Source organism: Drosophila busckii, chromosome 2L, assembly GCF_011750605.1.
Source record: "Drosophila busckii strain San Diego stock center, stock number 13000-0081.31 chromosome 2L, ASM1175060v1, whole genome shotgun sequence".
Taxonomy (NCBI): domain Eukaryota; kingdom Metazoa; phylum Arthropoda; class Insecta; order Diptera; family Drosophilidae; genus Drosophila; species Drosophila busckii.
In genome coordinates, this window is record NC_046604.1 from 3,752,754 (window position 1) to 3,773,898 (window position 21,145).

At 43.0% G+C, this 21,145-nt stretch overlaps 1 protein-coding gene across 1 annotated transcript in view; it reads left to right on the top strand.

Moving 5' to 3' along the window:
* Nucleotides 1-5,295: 5,295 nt before the first annotated feature.
* The window catches only part of LOC108604334 (protein dachsous), a gene marked incomplete at its 5' end in the record, with an annotated part of 60,464 nt that continues 44,614 nt past the window's right edge, over nucleotides 5,296-21,145 (top strand). The window contains 3 exon segments of the mRNA XM_017994164.2: nucleotides 5,296-5,658; nucleotides 5,660-6,724; nucleotides 6,727-7,206. Of these exon segments, the coding sequence (XP_017849653.2) occupies nucleotides 5,296-5,658; nucleotides 5,660-6,724; nucleotides 6,727-7,206 (1,908 nt within the window).

Consider the following 21,145-nt stretch of genomic DNA (forward strand, 5'->3'; position numbering starts at 1 on the left):
CGCAAGTGAAGTGTCTTCATCTGCGCAATGGCAATGGCAATGGCAATGATTTAAGCTCTGGTATATATTTAATTCGTTGGGCGTATTAAAAAATAATTAAAGCCATAAAAATGTTTGTAGCTTTATGGGGCAAGCGCAGACGCATGTTAAGCTTATTTTGCATATTATCTGCATTTTATCAGTGTTTGATTTGGTTCAGCTTCAATTTAGTTTTATGGCCACTCCAAAGCCAAGCCAAGTGTGTTTTGTATATTGCACGGCCATTCAGGTGGGCAGATCGAGAGACTTGAAATTAAATTAAGTTGTGCCCAGGCGAGTGCCATAAAGCGGCTAATAGAGTTGTCGATGTGTAGCAGCAGCACCAGCAGCAGCAGCAGCAGCAACTGGCAACTGGCTAGTTGGCATGCCATAAACACTCAGTCTACATAATTTGATCATGGCCTAGCGTTAAAACAAATCCAAAACCTACAAATGCTATACATTCCAAAAGGCAAAAAAATAACAATAATCTTTATAGCCCAGCGAACCGGCTTGATGTGCTGCTTTATGTGCGATCATAAAAACACAAATCTCACGGAGCCAGCAGAATGCCCAAAATCAAAAAAAATAAAAACAAAAAAGCATAAAATTCAATATTGCTAAATGTTTTTGGCTACTCGACGCGCAGCCTCAAATCTATTAATAAACTATAATTGCAAAGCGCAATCCCACAGAACGCAACGGTAACGTGGTGGAGATTAGACGGCAGTTGGAGCAGCAGCTGCCTGGACAGGTTGCAAAGCAAGTTTTTGGGCCTGGCGCTGTCTCGAGCGTGAGCGTATTTCATATTATTTTTAACACTTGGCCAAATTGGTGCAGCTGTCAACTAACGTGATGTGTGATGTGTTTTTTCGCGATAAGATAATGCGCAACAAATGACATTAATTAATAGCATTAATTATAAGCCGCCTCGAAAGTTCAAGTTGAAGTTCGAACAATGCAAAATTTGAAATCAAAGTGAAATTGAAAGCGTTTGCGCCATAGAAAGCAAAATTAGCGCACTTGCTGCTTTGCTGGTCAGCGCTTTGGCCACTTGCAATTTCGCACTTACTCCAGCAGCAACTTGCATGCGAACGCTTCACGCTTTCACAGCTTCACAGTCTGTACGTCCGTCCGGCTGTCTGTCTGTCCGCTTGACTGGGCTGGGCGCAGCTTCATGCTGGCTGGATTTGCATCTTAATGAGTCCAATTAATATGCAAACAATTAAAATGTTACTGCTTATGGCCCGACACAAGTCTACAACTGGTAAAACGTCTACGGCAATTAGAAAGCCATTAGGCATAACTTATGAGTATTAGCCACTGCCCCCCACAACACCCCGCCCCGCCAACCGCTTTGTCGCCTGCACATTTCATAAATTACTCAACATTTAATTAAACACGCTCTAAAGCGCTACTTACCACCTACTTAGCCGCCGTTTTTAGCCAACAATTTTGCATAACTTCCAAGTTAAATCATAAGCTGCCAAGCATAACAACAGCAACAACAACAAGTTGATTTTCTAGTTAAAGCTTTTGTTTCCATTGCACATATATGTACATATGTAATTTAATTAAATAATAATAGCAACTTGTCGTATAGTCATGTTTAATTATGTTTGCCTTTTATATGAAATTATATAAACATTATAATTATAGCGCAAGTAATGAATATTTTAATGCACTTTTTAATTTATTTAGATTTTGCAACTTTAGCTATTAAATATTTTAATCGAATTATTATAACGCACAAATTTGTAGCTTTGAAAACTTCACATTGATTCATTTTTATTAGTTCGCTTGTAATAAACTATGATAATTAATTATATATTGCTGCTTGTTATTTTAATGAACATCTAATAAATATATAGACAGCTAATAAAAAATTTTAGCAAAATGTTTTTAGCTGTTGTTATACAAATATTTTAATTTGCTTTAAATTTGAATAAATTTTTGGCTTGAAAGTTGACATCTTTCTTATATACATTTATTTTTATTTTATATTTAAGTTAAGCATTTACATTTAACTGTTGTTGGAAAGATTGTAGGCTAATCGTGTTACACGTTTTGAACTTAGGCTCATTTAAGTTAATTTTTGATCAAGTTTTATATATTTGCATAATTTGTAATACGTTCTCTTTTAGAATCAAATTGTAAGTTAAAGATGAATCATGACTTAATTAGCAGCAGCAGGCGAATAGGAAATGCATATATAGAATAATTGACTGCTTTGCAATTAGCTGAGCTGAGCTGGCGCCTCCATTACCGTTAGTCTGCACGTTCATCACTGACCCCCGCAGCAGAAACGAATTCGCCATGGCAAGTCAACGCCTTTCCGTTCAGAGCGCTCTCTCTCTCCCTCTCTTGATTATAATTAGCACCTCCTTGGCGCATGTAACTGCTATAAAAACTCAGCATTTAATATCAAGCATAAATATCAAACGAAACGAAAGCAAACCGAATGCAATCGAGTGGACTCGTTAGCAGCAGCAGCAGCGACTACCGTGGGGGCTTCCTTTTGCTTTTGCACGGCTCTGGCCACATTAACCGTATTCCCATTGGCTAATTAGTTGCGCCGTAAATTCAACGTTATTGTTTCTCTCGCTTGCGCAGTGAGCGCGTTTTTAGTTTTTTCTGTTTTTAGGGGTTATGGGCATATATATTTGTTATAGCTTTTATTTGCCATTAAACTCTTTTTATAGCGCCTGGTTTTTTGTTACTCTTTTTTTTTGGCAGGGGGGCCGCTTTACGAGTTTAATGCCACAAAAGAAGCACGAAAAATAATAATAATAAAAAGAATACAACGACGACTGTCGGCCGGTAAAAAGTAATAAGCTAAATGCTGCAGCCAAATCAAGGCGAAGCAGCCAAGCGGGCTCTGCATAATTACAACTTTGTCATTTGATATTAGCTGCTGGGCGAGTGCACACGCAATGCAGAGACAGCGACAGAGACTGAGACAGAGACAGCGACAGAGACTCGATGGTGGTCTCCGCTCAAGAAATTCTCAAGCTGCGCTCCACTGTGCGCTTTCTAATGTGTTTGGGTATTAGCAGTTCATCTTAGCTTATGACAACTGCAAATCAAACTGACATTGTCCGCCTTCATCTCACACACACACACACACCGACACGCACACACTCTCCGAGTAATTTGCGTATGCAACGTCAAGTGTCAAGCTGAGTAGTTCGTCTAACGCTTAACTTGATTTTTAGCTCTGCGCCAGTTGCAATTGCAGTTTATTAAATTACATTCCATGTCAGGCGCTGGTTGTGGCGTTTCCAGGAAGGGACAGCCAGTTGCCTGCCCAGTTGGCCATCATTATAAAGATATTAGCTTGCCAAATTGCATTTATGTCAATCATCCAGACAGTTCTTGTAGCAGTGTATTTAACAGTCGCCGTTGCCGGCCCCTCAGGCCATAGCCTGAGCTCTCTTATCTTAAAGCTCATCACTAACCAAATAGCTGCTCATCAAAAAACCAAATTCTTGACCAAAAATAAACGTAATTTCATTTATGCGTATTTTCCCTTTTTTCGTGTATTTTTTCTTCTTCTTTTTTTGCTTATCGCGCGAGAAAAATCTTTTAAATTGCAGCAGCCACAGCGAGCGTTGCTTTTGTTATTGTTGTCCACTCATAGTCAAAAAAGTAAAAAGTGTTAGTCATGGTCTTGTTAACTAAATTGTTGACCAACTTGTGGTCTATGTCTATCTCGCTCTCTCTTCAATACAATCCATTCCACTCGAGCACTTAAATTATTTGTGCTGTTTCCCAAAGACACAGAAATGGTTTTTTTTAAGTTTTAGTTTTTATTACTATTAAAGCTTGTAATCAGTTTCTTATAGTTTAAAGTTAGTAAAGCGCAAGCAAATAAATATATTTATCAAAAAAATTATATATAAATGTCAGCAATAATTTAAATTAATGAATAATCATTTCAATTAATAAAAAGATTTTAGATTATAGTTATATATAGTAATCATTACTCTCAGTCAGTTAAAATCAGATGGCAAAAACTTATGGTGTATTTTTATTTAGATTCGTAAAATGGATTCAAGCATTAAATCTCATTTTTTTTTTAACTGTTTAAAATTAAAATTATTATTATGTTAAGCTTTAGTTGCGAGCTCATAATATTTTTATTAAATTATTGATTTGTAGTGTAATTAATTGCGTCATAAATTAGTTTTATTTTAATAATTTTTTTACCTTTTAATATGCACATTTTATTTTAATGACAATATTAGCGCAATATTCACTATGAATATGATTAATAACACTCAAAGTTGTGTTTATTTTAATTTATTTGCTTAAAAACACTTTAATAGATATAGCAATAACTTAAAAATTATTGATAAATTTTGATGCATCAATAAGTTATTTGAAATATACATAAACAGTAACTATAAACGATTTAAAAATTATGAATTTTTAAAGTAATTATAGCAAACTTGATTTATAAATTTGCCATGCTTTAATTTATTTACTGAACGCTGAACAAAGCAAGTTTTATTTAGAGCAATAACTATTAAATTAACATAGATCAATAAGATATTTGGGAAACAAACATATATGTATTTTAATATTTACTTATTCATCGATTGAGTTTTGGAGACAGACATGAGCTTTGTTTTAATTTATTTATTTATTTACCAAATCTTTGTTATTTAAATGAAAATTTTGAAGCAATAACTTTTAAATTAACATTGGGTAAATAAGAGATTTTGAATATATATAAATAATACATGTTTCAAAACAACTTAATGCATTTTATCTAACATTTAAATATATTTACCAAAGAAAGCCCAAAAGATATATTTAAAAAGCCTACACTATCTCAGTTATTTTGCTGAGGCATTTCAATTTGTTTTTAAATTTATGCCGAACGAGTTTTGACCCTTTTGGAGACGCTGAACTTGGCCAGGTAGAGACTGCGGCTTAGTTGCGGCCTTTGTGTTTCCGTTGAGGCAACGATTAGAATTTCAAATGCCTGCACAATGCGTCAATGCGGCACGAGTGGAGTCGAGTGGAGTCGCCTAACGCGCTTAGTGCAGTTAGCAGTCGATTAGTTGTCATCTATCAAAGGCTGCGCGTGGGCAGCGCTTATGGTGCATTTATTTAGTGTTTATAGCCACGTTTATTGCTTTGACTAACTTGTAAAATATTTTTTGTTCTTTTTTCTGCTTGCAGCTGCAGCACAAAATGGTTGCCGCTGCTAAAGTTGGCAGTGCAGAGCAAACGCAGCTGACGAATTCAGACTAAGTAGCAACACTTTGAGCTACAGCCAAAAGCCTCAGCGATGCCAGAGCAACGTCCAGCGAGGAGGCAGCAAATAAACAAAAGTTTAAACACAAGCGAGCGTGCCACGCCCAGCACGCCCATCAAAGACTATACCATGTACCACAGTCGGCCGGCGCTGCAAACACAGCTCAAGGTCAGGCTGCAATTGGGCGCAGCACGCTGACCTGGCTGCTGCTGCTGCTCTGCAGCGCTGCAGCAGCAGCAGCAGCGACGGACAAGGAGCGCGAGCGTCGTCTGGAGGTTTTCGAGGGCGTGCCCGTGGACCATCAAATCGGTTTTATCGGCGACTTTGACAGCATTGACAGCGGTCCGCCCTACATTATTGTGGCGGAGGCGGGTGGTGGAAACGGATTTGGCCATCGATCGCACCACAGGCGAAATACGCACCAAGCTCAGACTGGACAGAGAAACGCGCGCCAGCTACAGCTTGGTGGCCATACCGCTGAGTGGACTCAATGTGCGCGTTGTGGTCACGGTGCGTGATGAGAACGACAATGCGCCAAGCTTTGCGCAGTCCTCGATGCACATTGAGTTTCCAGAGAATACGCCGCGCGAGGTGAAGCGCACGCTGCTGCCCGCGCGTGATCTCGACCTGGAGCCGTACAACACCCAACGCTACAACATTGTCTCGGGCAATGTCAACGATGCGTTTCGCCTGTCACCGCATCGCGAGCGCGACGGCGTGCTCTATCTGGATCTGCAGATTAGCGGCTTCCTCGATCGGGAGACAACGCCCGCGTATAGTTTGCTCATCGAGGCGCTGGATGGCGGCAATCCGCCGCTGCGTGGACTCATGACTGTCAATATAACAATACAGGATGTGAATGACAATCAGCCCATCTTCAATCAGAGTCGCTACTTTGCCACTGTCCCAGAGAACGCTACAGTGGGCAGCAGCGTGCTGCAGGTCTACGCCTCCGATACGGATGCAGGCGAGAATGGACTGGTGGAGTACGCCATCAATCGCAGGCAGAGCGACAAGGAGCAAATGTTTCGCATTGATGCGCGCACGGGCGCCGTTTACATCAACAAGCCGCTGGACTTTGAGACCAAGGAGCTGCATGAGCTCGTTGTGGTGGCCAAAGATCATGGCGAGCAGCCGCTGGAGACAACAGCGTTTCGTCTCCATACGCGTTCACCGATGTAAATGACAATCAGCCCACCAATCAATGTCATTTTCCTAAGCGACGATGCGTCGCCCAAGATCTCAGAGTCAGCGCAGCCGGGTGAGTTTGTTGCGCGCATCTCGGTGCATGATCCGGACTCCAAGACGGAGTATGCCAATGTAAATGTCTCGCTCAATGGCGGCGACGGACACTTTGCGCTCACCACGCGCGACAATAGCATCTACCTGGTCATAGTCAATCTGCCGCTGGATCGCGAGTTCATCTCCAATTATACGCTGCAGCGTAGTTGGCCACGGACAAGGGCACGCCGCCGCTGCATGCAGCCAAGTCCATTTTTCTGCGCGTCACCGATGTCAACGACAATGCGCCGGAGTTTGAGCAGCAGATTTATCATGCCAATGTCATGGAGGTGGCCGATCCGGGCAGCTCCGTGCTGCAGCTGCATGCACGCGATCGGGATGAGGGCAAGAACGCTTTGATCAGCTACTCGCTGGCCGATACGCCGGATACGCATGCACAGTGGTTCCAAATTGATGCGCACACTGGGCTCATTACCACACGTTCGCACATTGACTGCGAAACGGAGCCGGTGCCGCAGCTTACGGTCATCGCTCGCGACAATGGCGAGCCGCAGCTCTCGGCCAGCGCCACGGTGCTGGTGACCATACACGACGTCAACGACAACGAGCCCATATTCGATCAGAGCTTCTACAACGTGTCCGTGGCGGAGAACGAGCCCGTGGGCAGGTGCATACTCAAGGTGAGTCACTCACACACAAACTTAAACTCTCAGCTCTGTCGCTCATGACTGACCCATTAAATTAACAAGCCACCAATCCCCTCCCCCCTAGTTGAAACAATCTCATGCATCAATTACTCCCAAATGCTTACAGTCGATCACTCAGAGCATCGACATCCGTGTGGAATTGCTGCCTCCAGTTCAGTGCACACATTGCGTATACGCTACGCACATTTACATGCTAATGAGCTTGGGCTTTCATTTGTAAGCGTATCTGTAGTGCGTTCTGCTCATAATTTTCAACTAGCCAGTGTAGGCTTCTCACTCTTTTGTAGTTAATCCATTCATCATCGGGTAATTACATTTTTATAACATTTTTTCTACGCTCACAAAACAAATGGGCAAACCAAAAAAAAAAACTATACAAAGTAACAACTGCAGCAACAACAACAACAACAACAACAAGCGGTGCCTAAAACCGTTTCTAGCGCTTAACGAAGGCATTTTGTTGGTCTTGGCTATCACCCATTTTCTTACACACACACACACACACGTTTAGACGTCGACAAGATTTCTGTGCGGACTATCAAATGTGACCTCCCTTGTCTCTTGCTGTGCCAGCAACAGCGACAAGAACTGAGTGTGAAGCAAACTCGAAGCGCAGTTACTGCTTGGAAATTAAGAATTATAACTTTATGTGCTAGACCCAAGTCGTTAATGCCGCTTACACTTCGAGACTCTGCAGGGTATGCGAGGGTTAAGACTGAGCCAAACTTTCCGGCAATTTAATAACACGAGTTTCAACTCAACGCAATGTCGTAGCCAAAAATAAATAAATATGTTCGTTTGTTCATTTGTTTGTTTTTCTTTGTATATGTAAATAGCTGTACTATGCGCTCTGCTAAGTGCTTTTGGTGTCAACTCGTGTTCAGCTAATCTTCTAAGTTTGCCCTCATAGCCATTTGCAGTCCCAGGCCCAATACCAAATCATATCTCATCGGCGCAAACGTGAGATGTACGAAATTAAAGCCTCTGCGATAGCCAAATCAAATATAATAACAACAAGTCGACATAACAACGCCAATTCGGGCAGACCCAACATTTTCGATGAAATCTGAAAAAAGTCACGTTTCCTTAATTACAATGAAAGAAAAGTAGTTAGCCCCCCACTCCCCCCGCACCATCGTTGTCTGCAGTCTACAGACAAAAGAAATAAGCAATACAAAACGCATAATTGGCTCACGCAAAAAAAAAATGATTTTATATATACGAACTGAAATAATGTGAAATAAGCCGCAGCTTTGAACTTCAGATATCCATCTAAAGTTTTGAGAAAGAGACAGCTAGCTGGCTGGGCTGGGATGGATGGATGGATGGATGAATTGCTGGCGGCCGAGCGAGGGCTCAATAATCATAAAACCGAATGCTACTAAAAAATAAAAAAAAAAAAACAAACTTAATTCGGCACACATACAAAAATTTGCTTGGGCTCTGCGCGCTGCTTTTTTTCTCTTAAACTTATTAAAACCAATCTGTGGTCGTGAAGACTATAAAAAGGTAACTGAGAGCGAGAGCCCTAAAAAAAGCAAATTGGAATTTGGAACATAATAAAAAATACAGCAACTTATGACCGCTAAAATATAACCACAACTATATATTTGATTTATCTTTATTTAAACAAATACAAAACAAATATTTAAACACTGAAAGCGTCAAAACGAAAAAAAAAACTTCAGTCGCAACGAGTGAGAACATCAAATACTTGGCCAGCTGCTCGTCATTGTTGGGTTTGCACGTGGGGCATGAGGAAGGGCCTGGGGGGCAGCAGTTCGTGTTCCGATTTCATTGATCTGAGAGCGGTCAAAGAATGCGCCATTATGGAGGATAATTGCAGTCTGATCGACCAACAAAAAAAAAAGAAGAAACTCCTGTGCAGACACAACTGTAAAGTTGCCATGCCACATAAAGTTGAATGCGAGCAAATAGTATTAAAAATTAAAGCTTAATTGCTACAATTTTTAGCAGTGTACTGAGCACATGCAACAACATTTCCAAATAGTTTGCCCTAAGTTCTAACTGACGGCTGAATTGGACTACAGCACAGGCCAGAGCAAAGCAACTGGGCCACACCTATTTCAACTTGGCTATATCATTTCGTAGCGGCAGCGGAAATGCTATTTAATTAGAGGCGATCTAATGCCGCTAGAAGACAATGACGACGACCTCGACATCGACATCGTGTCTGTGGCATCTAATGGCTGACCAAATTACACTTTAATTCGGGCCGCAACGAAACGAAAGACTTAGACAACGAACCTTGTCTCGCATTAATATTCGAACAGAAAATTAAAAACACATTATGCAAATTACAACAAGCTCAGAGCTCTGGAGCTGGGAGAAAATAGAAATAAAATAGTTGGGGGTAGCTGCTGCTCCAACTGCAGCTGCTGCTGTTGCCTCCCCCGCGACTTGAGCCAAAGACAACATAATTTGCTCAGCGTGCTGTTGTCATCTCAGTCTCAACTGCATTTCTATTTCGTTGTCGTTGTTGCTTTAGTTGCAGTTACACACTAAATTACAGGCAATTACATGCATTTGTTGCCTGTTGCCCATTGTTATGCTACACTGCGCGAAAATGCTTTGGCCTTTTTTTTGATTAAAAGCAATTTAAGCTGGAAATTGTTTTGGCTGCTGCTGCTGCCACACCCCCGCAGCTGACAGCAGGCGCAAAAGAAATTATTTAGAGTTGCAGCGCTCGCTCGCTCTGGCTTTAAGTTTGTTGCTGCAATTTCGCATTGTTTGGCTAATCTACAAAAATCTCATTTCGGTGCTCCCACAATTACGGCGTGTAGTAGTTGAGTAGGCAAACTGGGCCTGCCCATTGCCCATTTGGCCATTTGGGCAAAGTTATGTGCGGTTGCTGCTGCGGCTGCTGCTGCTGCTGCTGCGGCTGCGGCTGCTTCTCTAATGCCATTGAACTGGTTTATACTGAGGGTGCAAGTGGCAGGTTTAGCATCGCTCCCTTTCTCTCTCTCTCTCTCTTGTTCACTCTTCTGCTTGGCTTAAGTGCTTTGGCTTTTGTATATATGCGCACCAATGTGCACCAATTTTTCTTTGTCTCCAGCATCAATTCACTTTTTTCTAAACAAGCGCGCTCTCTTACGTTCGTTCGCTCACGCTCTCTCTCTCTCTCTCTCGCGCTCTTACGCGCTCTACGCAACTTGTTTTGCACAATTTTAATTTTATAAACACCTTTAACGCATTTTTGTGCGCTCACATTCCATAAATGCCACAGCCAAGAGAGACACGCGTAGCAGCTGCGTGAGAGCGAGAGCGAGCAAGAGCGAGAAAAATATTCACCTCACTTGCTGCACGTTACGGCGAATTCAGCGCGTTTATCATTCAGAAATTCAGCGCCGCTCATCAGCAGTCGCGCACTCGTTCGTTCTCTCGCTCTCGCTCTCTCTCTGCTGATCAGTGTGTGTGTGAGACAAAATGGCTGGAAAATCATGGCGCAAACGCAGCGCCAAGCTGAGACCATAGCCGGTTTTTCGTTACCAATTTTGTAGTACTTGTCGCTTGTATCATAGCCAAACAGCGTTGCCACATATAAAGGCCCATTGTATGCGTACGTATGTGTGTGTGTGTGTGCTGCCTGCCACATTTTTGCTTGCTCATGTGTGTGTGTGTGTTTTTTGGCATCGAGTGTGTGTGTGCGCACATCTGATATACAATACGCTTAATAAATTAATTAAGTTGTGCTCTGCCCGTTTAGCCCTAAGCGCAAGCGCACGGCGCTGTGCTAAGCGATAGCGTCGCTCACTCCACCACTCCACAAATGCCCCAGCTACAACATAATTTTTGACACAATTTTGCAAAAAGTTTAAAATCGCCAGATAATCGCCAGTTGCCTGTTGCCTGTAACAGTCTTAAGTGCGTTTTATGCAACGCCAAACGCGGCACTAACAGCAACAACTGTTATAAGCAAAGTTGCAAGAACTGAGCGAGAGTTTGGGCTAGAGCATACCCTGTAGATAAACGAAACAATAGCAACATATTTGAAGCTAAGAAATGATTAATTTTGGTAGAATGTTTGCTTCTCTAGTAGAAAATGCTCTGATATTCAAAGCAACAGACACAACTTGCGATACACTTAAGCGACATATTTAGTGATAAGAATTAATTCCTTTTGGAAAAACCTTTTTATTTGATACCACATGTTCTTAATTCTGATATACAAAGCAAAGCTAAAGCCTTTCAATCATCAAAATTTGCTTTAAGGAATTATTTATATGCATTTTGTAAGTAAAGTTATCAAACTCAGCTGCTTGCTCTTTGAGCACATGGCTAGCTATATATTGTATACAGGGTATATAATAACAGCAGCAAACATGAAGAGGTAGTCATAAAAAACACCATGGAGAAACCAACAAGCGGCAGCAGCAGCAGGCAGCAGGCAACAACCTACAACCAACAGCCACAATAGCCACAAGCGTTGATCACAATCAAAACATCAATAAACTTAACTGATAGGCAGCCAGCCAGGCCGTCAGTCGAGCAAGGCGGCTTTCTTCCACTCTCGGAGTCGCCGTTGCCGTTGCAGTTGAAGTCACATTCTGACCGAAAAACTGCGTCATCGTCGTCATCATCATCGTGAGCGCTGGACATCGTCATCACACATCAAATGCACATCAATTTGCGGCTCAAACGCGACAACAGGCAGCAAGGCACAGCCACAGAGCAGCAGCAGACACGCTTGCAAAGACGCGCTGCAAAGACGCTTGATGCTGATGCTGACGCTGACTCTGGGCATGGGCAGAGCCTTCGTCTTGGTCTTGGTCTTGCTCGCTGGCCATATTTAGTAAAAGCCGCTTCTGTAGCTGCCTTTAAACGTGCAATTAAAGCGCACACACACACACAGACACAGATAAACAAAAGTGCTGTTAGGACGTTGGACTCGCACTCGGACTTGGAGTTGGAGTTGAAGTCGGTGGAGACAGCAGGACAGACCTGAGCATGCCTTGCAAGCGAACGCGCGCGCGCGCGCGCACATCACAACAACCCGAGGGCATTGGCTACTGCATTTGCATAGCCGCCGCCGCCAACTCTCTCGCTCTCGCTCTCTCTCTCTCTCTCTTTCGCTCTCTTCTTTTGCTGGCTTACAAAATATGCGACTGAGGTTGCGCCTCCCATGCTGCATATTGAGGCAGGAACTTTTGTTTGGCTTGACTGCGCCGTCAATTTCAGTTATGTTGGCCAAAATAGCTTCGTTTCAAGCTCAAACAATTAACTCGTCGCGCTGTCCATTAGCCAACCTGGCTGCGGCTAAAATCAATACGGCAAATATTTTACAGCGTTCCGCCCTAGCACTTTAAGCGGCTTTTGGGGCGTCTTGCCAAGCAAAATTGAAAGTGCGTTGATTGATGGACAACGCGTCAGCCCCGAACACTTGGATTTGCTTTCTTTCCTGCTCTAGCTAAACTTGCCAATTGGTGTTGGAGGTCAAGCCACGTGCACTCACGCATACATACGTACGTGTGTGTGTATGTGTGTGTGTGTTGCTGTTCATTTGCATACAGAGTAGCAATCAAGCCAACTTTGAGCAGTTGCTGTCGCTGGCTTTGCCCAAAACTCCACAAGCCACAAGCGCTTGCAACTCAGTCTGGAGTCCGAGTCCGAGTTCGAGTTCGAGTCTGAATCTGCTGTCTGTTCTCTGCTTAACAACTTCTGCTGAAAAACGTGCGATTCTAAATGAGCATATCAACAGCTTACAAGCCAAAGCCAATGCCAAAGCCACAAGGTCCAAGCCACACACACACAACCAAAACAACAACAGCAGCAAGAGAGGCAGCAACAAGTACCTTAAGACGAAAGACTTTGGACACAAACTTGGCTGGCTGGCTGGCTGGCTGGCTGGCTGGCTGGCTGGCTGGTTGGTTGCCTGGCAGATGCACCGTTGATAGCTTTTGCATATCGTTCGTCGGGTCGCAGTCGATGTGGCAGTCCTCGTTGCCATTGCCAAAGTCCAAAGTATTTACCACAAAATAACAAAAACCAAAAAACTCTGACAAACAAAAAAAAAATTGCTGAAAGCTGGCAGCTTATTTGGCCCTAATGTGTGTGCTGGCTTCCTCAGTTGTTTGCTAACAGCGCTCGCCGCACAGTGGAATCAAAATCAATAATTCTTAAAGCTTAAAAAATTTTACTCTATTTAAACGGCGCACATATTTAAAAAAGTTGCACATTTTATTAGAATAATTGCAATTTATTTAAATAAAAATCTGAAAATTCATTTGAAATACGCTTAGACCACTGTGCAGTGCTGTCGCTGCTTGCTCCAAGTGCCACACTAATTGTAAATTAATTGTTAATTATTTTTACTTTTAAGCAAACAAGATTTCAGAGACAAATAAAAAAAACAGTCGCCAAGCCAAGCAACAGCAGCAGCAGCGCAGGCGATATAGAAACAAAGCAAATCTCATGCAGAGAGCCACAGCTTGAGCTGCCCCCCCCAAAAAAAAAGAAAAAAGAAATCCCTCAAGAGTACCCCGTTGCAATCTGCATACGTGCATCTTGAAGCTGCCACAGCTCTGCTGCTTTTTGTAGTTCAGTTGCAGCAGCAGCAGCAGTCGCCGCTTGCAGTTCCCTTGAGCGATCAACGTCTCCATCTGCATCTGCTGCCGAGTGTCCTCATCTACGCCTGCGAATTTGTCGTCAGGGCTTTGCAGCAGCTTCTCGTGGCTCTCTTTAACTGATTTTGCAGATTTGTTAAGCGATTTAGTGAGCTGCTGTGGCTGCTACTTCCGCCTCGCCAATTCATTTCACATGCAGCTCGAAATCGACCAGCACTCATTGTAGCACATTTGGTTAAATTCCACAGCGTGTGGGTTGCTCAAGATTTGTGGCTGTTGATTTCAGCAGCAACAGCAGCAGCAGCCGCAGTTTGTTGTGGCCATCAAAGCCAAATCAGCCCAAAAGCCAAAAGATTGACGCGTCTATTAACATGTGTATGGATTTGCATATTTTCTATAGACAGTCAACAACAAAGAACTTACACAAAAAATCAAAAATCAAATACAGCCAAAAATTTCATAAATCCCTAACAGCCGCCGCCGTTGCGTACAACGGACTTGGAAATTAAATTGTCAATCATTTTTATAACATGCCCAGTATTTATTTATTTATTTCTTGTGGCATGCGAGGCAGCGAATATGAAAAATCAATATATGCTAACAAATCAGCTGAGCTACAACTTTAAATAATTCCGTAAAGCTTTGCTAGCGTATTTGCAGTTCGTTATTAAAGCATTTATGTATTTCCCACTTGTCATTTTGTTTAGCCGTGTGCTGCTTGAATTTTAAACAGTCATTGGCAGGCGGCTTTGTTCGCAGTTTGTTGTTGGCACATTGTCGAGTTGCTGCCGCTGCCGCTGCTGATGTTTGTTAGATAAAAAGATCTCACAGATCTAATGATCGGTGTGCTGTGTTTGGTGTTGGCGCGTCGGCTGCTTCAATGGTCCAGCTTGAGCACATAAATAATGAATTATGTTGATTATTAGTCAACTTATGCAAAAGTTGCCAAAGCTGAAAAATCACTGTGATTAGCTGATTTGAGTGTTTATGGCCGATTGCAGCTACGGCTGGCTACCATTGGCCATAAATCAACGCGCGTGTGCCACACACACAAATATTGATTGCGACTAAGGCAAAAAGGGCCCAAAATTAAAGCGCACGCAACAAAAAAACAGAAGAAAAGTTAAACCGTAAATGCGCAGCTGATGAAGCTGAAGCTGCAACGCGACTGCGTACGGTGGCAATAAAACTGCAACATTGTAAAATGTTGATGAGCTGACACGACATCAAAGATCGGCCAGGGGGCTGCTGACGCAGCTCACATATTGATTAAGGGCCATAACAATGCAACAGAAATTATTGATTGAATGGGCCACAAAGCAGAAAATGAAAATGAAAACAGAAAAAACACCACAAATGATGTGTGCAAAAAGCAAAAAGCGCTGCCTCGAAATTCCAGTAATTGCAGCTGCAATTTGTAAAACGAAACAATGCAACGGTATAAAGCGCATATTAAAATGTGTGCCAAAAAAAACCAAAATATGTTTCAACAAGTCTGTCAGAGGCACAAATACTAATTCTCAATTAGTAACATTTTATTTAAATGTTCATGCGCTGTTAATGCGCTGCTGCTGTTAAGCGTATGTTAAGTCTGGCCCCCACACTTCAAACACACTGTCATCCCCTTTGTGCAAGTCAAAGTTCGCTTGAAATGCATAAACCTGCAACTGTCACTAGAGCCGACCAAAGGACTGACCTACTTTGACTTATTAGGTGTAAGTTTTTTTTTTCACCTTTTTTGCCTTTGGTGTCGTTTACTGCTTTTGCGAAAGTTTTTTTTCAGCCAGCATATTAATTAAAAGCTGACACACACTCTCACACACACAATCAGTTGTGTGCATGGAGGGGATTGTTTCTAGATTACAGCCCATAAATTGTTTGGCGTGGAGGAGTCGCGCGATTGTCGAACTGCAATTCATAAATTAAATCAAGTTAATATTTCAGTGTCGCTTTGGGTTAACACCCTGTAACACCTACTTGCTCAGAGAGATATTAAAATGCTTAATTGAATTTGTTAAACACAAAAGACGCTGCAGCGCTCCATAGCGCCGCGATAAGCATACGGCCGATCGACCAACTGCATAACCGTAAGCCATAATCCGTGCTGACTCGCTGCTGCTGTTGCTGCTTCTTGATCTCGACGGCCGCCATAAACAAACGCAAACATTTATTGCCGCTGATTGTTAATTTGTGAGGCGATAACGCAGCAGCTCTCGAGCAGCTCCAAAAACCCAAACCGAACCGAAGTGCATACTACATGCGACCTCAATAAGAACAAACGTATTGCGCGAACTTGTGACACCCAGCAATGCAGCCCGGCAACGTCTCCGGCTCTTTGGCATGCCAGCTCCTCCTCTTCCTGCTGCTTGCGCTTTCGTTTTGACGCTGGCCATAGAGAACAGCGAGTGAGACGCTCTGGCACTGACTCTGACTCTGATCTCTTGATATCGATAAACTCATACTTTTTACGTTTTGGGCCATGCGCGCGCCTGCACAGTGGTTACGAATTTATTTATTTAATTTAATTTTTACACATTAAGCTTGTTATGGCAATTAATTCGTGCTATATCAATGCTTTTGCTCCACTGTGCGCCAACTGTCTTGCAGAGACTCGCACATTAGCACGCATGTCGTTTCCTGCACCGCACAAATGACATGACAAATGTCTTTGACCAGAGAGGCACAGGCAAAGAGTCTGACAGACACCCAAAGGCAACAGCAACAGCAACAACAGTCGGCTTGGGCTTGAGCTGGGGCTTGGGTTTGGGTTAACCTTGCCCAGGCTGTCGCTGCTCATTGGTTGTGGCCCAGGCTGTGGTGCCTGCCTTTGTTGTTCAAATCAATTTATTGTCGAAAGTTCGTAGTTGAAAGAACATTTTAATTTGGCGAGCAGGCGCTGAACCGAACAGCGGCTGGGGCTGCTTTTCTTATGGTTTATGTGGCATGAGGCTGCGAGGCGGCACAACGAGCGTTAAATTCAGGCTTATGGCTGGCAAATTGAACTTGCCAACCTGCCACAACAGCCACGAGAGAGCCACAAGAGGCAAGCACAACGATTAAAAAGTAACTGTTTTCGTCCAGGGTGTCGAAGTTGCAGTTTTGGCTTTATTTAAACGCTTATTTATGCACCTCAACTTGTTGTTGTTGTTGCTGTTTACATTAACAGCTCAGCTGCTTGAGTACATGTGGCTTTATTTGGACAAATTTATTAGTAACGTGTTTATTGAAGAATTTATGAGAAGCTTAGTGCTTCAACTTCAGCTCAAATTGAACTCGATTTGGCTTGTTAACCTCTCTAATGCCCAATCAATCAGCCTCAGCCTGTCTAACTGCATAGCATATATATATATAGGTCTTATATATTTATATTTGATTCGATGCTTGTAGTCGTTGAACAAAACTGCGCCTGCTTACCGGATCATAAATTTGTGCATACGTCTCATTAAACAGAAAGGGGAACAAAAGTATCGAATTGCACTCGCTGCCAAACAAATGCAGAACAGCAGACAAGAAAAGAGAAGAAAAGAAAAGAAAAGCATAAGCCAAGCAGAGAATGTGTGAGCGAGCGAGTGAGCTTAACGTTCTGCAGAAGACAAGCAAGACGAAATCTGTCTTGGTGGACTCTGGCTTGGCTCTTTAGGGGCCTGGCTTGATGGACATGAAAGTGGATCGTTGTTGGCATGTTTGAAATTTTATACACTTGGGAGGCGGATTAAGAGATATATTCAGCATTTTGTGCTGCCAAAATGCGGCAATGGAAATAAAGTGAAATGTTTGCCACAAATATTTGTCAAGAGTGTGTGGCGAACTGCACAACTTCCACTTCAACTGCAACTGCAACGCCGAGCAGCAGCAGCAGCAGCAACAACAGCATCAAATTAAAGTTAACAAGACAAAGTGTTAATGAATTATTTGGAGGACACGTTGCAATGCGCGCCCAAGCTCTACTAAGGGCCACTAAACCGCAGACAGCAACTGTGGCTGGGGCTGGCTGCCGGCTCAGTGGCTCAGGGCCGCTGCCGCCGCCGCCGCCGCCACAATCGACACAGCGTTGCACAAATGAATTTCATTAAAAATTGCAACAAACATTGTCGACAATTAAAAAAGCTCAAAGCCGCAGACCGTCGACGTTGCTGTTGCCCGTGTTGTTGTCAACGTTGTTGCTGTCGGTGTCAGTGTCTGGGGATTGCAGTTTTGTGGCAATGCGGGTTTTCGGGATGAGCTGATGCAGGCTCAAGGTCCACACAAAAAAAAAAAAAACGAAAAACAACTAAGCAAAACCTCTTTAAGTGGACTGAGTGCCTGGCACTATTTTTAGGCTGCCCACGGGCCATTACCAATGCAGCAGCCAACTGCCAAACGAGCCTGAAACTGAAAGTGCCAACTCTCCAGGGATGCACACACATACAAACACACTCATGTATGTCACATGGCATTGCGCTTGTTATGCGCAGCAATCAGGCAAATTAGCAAACATTTTATATAAAATGCATTGTCAAGTTCGTTGCCTAAGTTTTTTGTTTGCCCTGCCACTTCTGTTGCCAAGCAGCTTCAAATTTTTTGCAACTTGAGGCGCATTAAGCCATGCAGCAAGCACAATGAGCAGCTTGTTTGCCTGCCTAAATAAATATTGATTTTCTGCATGCCTGAGTCGCGCTCTCAAGGATCGCGCTTCGCTCTTGGCTACACGGCTGGCCGTGGGTGTTTTAATTATTTGCCAGCGCTTTAAATGAGCTATCTAAAAGCTATTCATAGCCACTTTATACAAATTATTATAAACGGAAATGTGTTTTTAAGCGCTTAGCTCTCTACGACTTTTTTTTTTGGCAGCGTCTTACAAAGGGAAACAGCAAACAAATTAAAAATGTAAATGAGCAACGATACAAAGCGAAAAAAAGTGGGCAGCAACAACAGCATATCATAGTTGTTGACATTTGTTAAAGTTCATTAAACGCAACGCACAAAGGCGCTCGCTCAACAAATGATGATGATAGCGTTGGAAAAATGCTTATAAATATGAATGTGTTGTCGCTGGTGAATGTTGTTGTTGCTGCTGCTGCTGCGCAAGTAGAAGCCGAGCCAAATAAGACGGCGCAAATAATGGCCAAGCTGGCTGGCTGGCTGGCTGGCCCACCAGCAGAGATCAACAACAAATCTCAGCAGCAAACAAACTTTGTCTTTGGCTTGCTCTCTAAGTCGTTGTTGTTGTTGTGTGGTCATCATCATCATCGTCGTCATCGTTGTCGTTACCAAAGAAATTGCCAACATTTTTGCGGGCCGCAATGCGTTGACAACTTAATAAATTTTGAGTGCGCTTGCCTCGATCGCAATAAGAGCTGCGGACGAGACAATTTCTCCAGCTGTTTGCTGTGCAGTTTGCTCAGCTAGCGATGGCAGTTGCAGTTAGTTGCTGCAGCTATTTTAAGTAAAGGTTTTTAGTGCTGCTCAGCTCTAGCCTTAGTTGATTATTAAACGCGCATATTTCTAATAATTTGCTCTCAGCGTCTATGTGCAGGCACTTCCTCTATTTATCAGAAACGCATAAATTTCTAAAATATTTTGCTGCGACAAGCGCAGCCAGCGACTGTCTGCAGCAGCAGCAGAAGAAGAAGCAGAGCCCACAAGCAAGAACAAGAACAAGCTTGCAACACACGTGCAGTTAACACGCGCGAGAATGAAGATCGTAGCTGTAGTTACTGGAGGTTTTTCTCTACTAGCATTAAATTTCAACACCAAACGTAAATTTGTACTTCCTTAAAGGAGGCGCAACAGCAACAGCGTACAGACTTGTTGCAACAACAACGCGCAGCAAGCGAAAAGAATTTATGTTCATTAGGAGATATTTCTAGTCTGATGATGTTATTTTGTTGCATTCTTGCATTTGCCACAGCAGCAAACAGGCCGTCATTTGGGTTGCGCATGTTCCAATGTTTTGCAGGTGTACTCTGTGTGTGTGTGTCGTTACCGTTGCAACGAAAGGAAGTTAAGAATAGCGCTCAGCTGTCTCATAAATGTTTCTTGCAGTTGCTGTTGCTGCCATACCCTGCAAAGAGTTTTGACTTCATATTTATGTAAATATATTTTAGAGCGTATTTAGTTAGTTTAGCTTTAGTTAGTCGCAGCTGCTCGTGTTTGGCGCATTGCATGGCAACATTTGATTTGCTGCGCGCACGCCTTGCCACATTAATCGATTAGAAATGTTGCCACGACTTTAGCAGCGCTCTCACTCACTCTGTCGCTGTCTCGCTCTCACTCTCTTGTGCTCAATTTGTGCATTTTTGCGCATAGTATTATGTGACTTTTCATGTCGCTTGTCAAGCGTTGATCAACACATGTCAGCTGATGTGAGCTAACGATGCCGCCGTTGACTGCCACGCCCCACTGCAGCACCACCACACTGATTGGCGTAGGGCAGCCGCAGCCATAATAATGCAACTGCAGCTGTCATAAAACATTTGTGGCATGTATAAAGCCATAAAGTCGGCGCTCTGTCCGCCCCACATTTTTGTTTAGGAGCGAAATTCTAGACAAAATGCTTGGAAAGCTTCGTTTTATGTGCGCTTGAGATTCTGGTAATGAAGCAGCGACGCCCTAATGTCGACTGTTGTTCACTTTATGATCGCGTTGACATTTTTATTAACGCTGGCCTTAATAACAGACACGCAGCCCCCACCAGCTGACCAGCCGACCAGTGTCCAACGAACCCGAACCCAAGCCCAGACCCAACCCACGCGAGTGAAAAGCACGCAGATTTATGAAGGCCATAACAATGAATTAAATGTGACATCGATTGCTATCAATAGAGTTGTGGTTCTCTTTATCGCCCCAAGCATCGGCGCTGCATATGAAATGGAGCTGGCAGTTGATAAGCCTGACCCTGCGCATATAGATAAATCCCAAAAGATGCACAAACATAATTCCCGCTGTGCCGTTGCTTATGCAATCGCCTTGCCTCATATTTCAAATTGCTTGACAAGCGTATGAGTGTGTGTATGTGTGTGTGTTTGTGTGTGTGCAGCTGTTGCTGTAGGGGGCGCTTTTGTGGCGTCTGTATGCACCATATAATTAGTTTCATCAGCGCAATAATCATGCGGCAATCAAAAAAAAAAGCAAAGGGAAGCTAAACTCTGCCCATTCGCAATAAAACAGAAGTTATTACGTTTCTGCTGTCTTCTGCGTTAAAACAACAACAATATTATTATGCAGAGGGAGAGATAGAGAGAGAGAGAGAGAGAGAGAGCGCAAGCAGTTATTATTAAGAAAGTTCTGAGAAAATTATTTGGCGCTGTAAAAAACTATTTAAAAATAAATACCTTTGAAATTTAAAA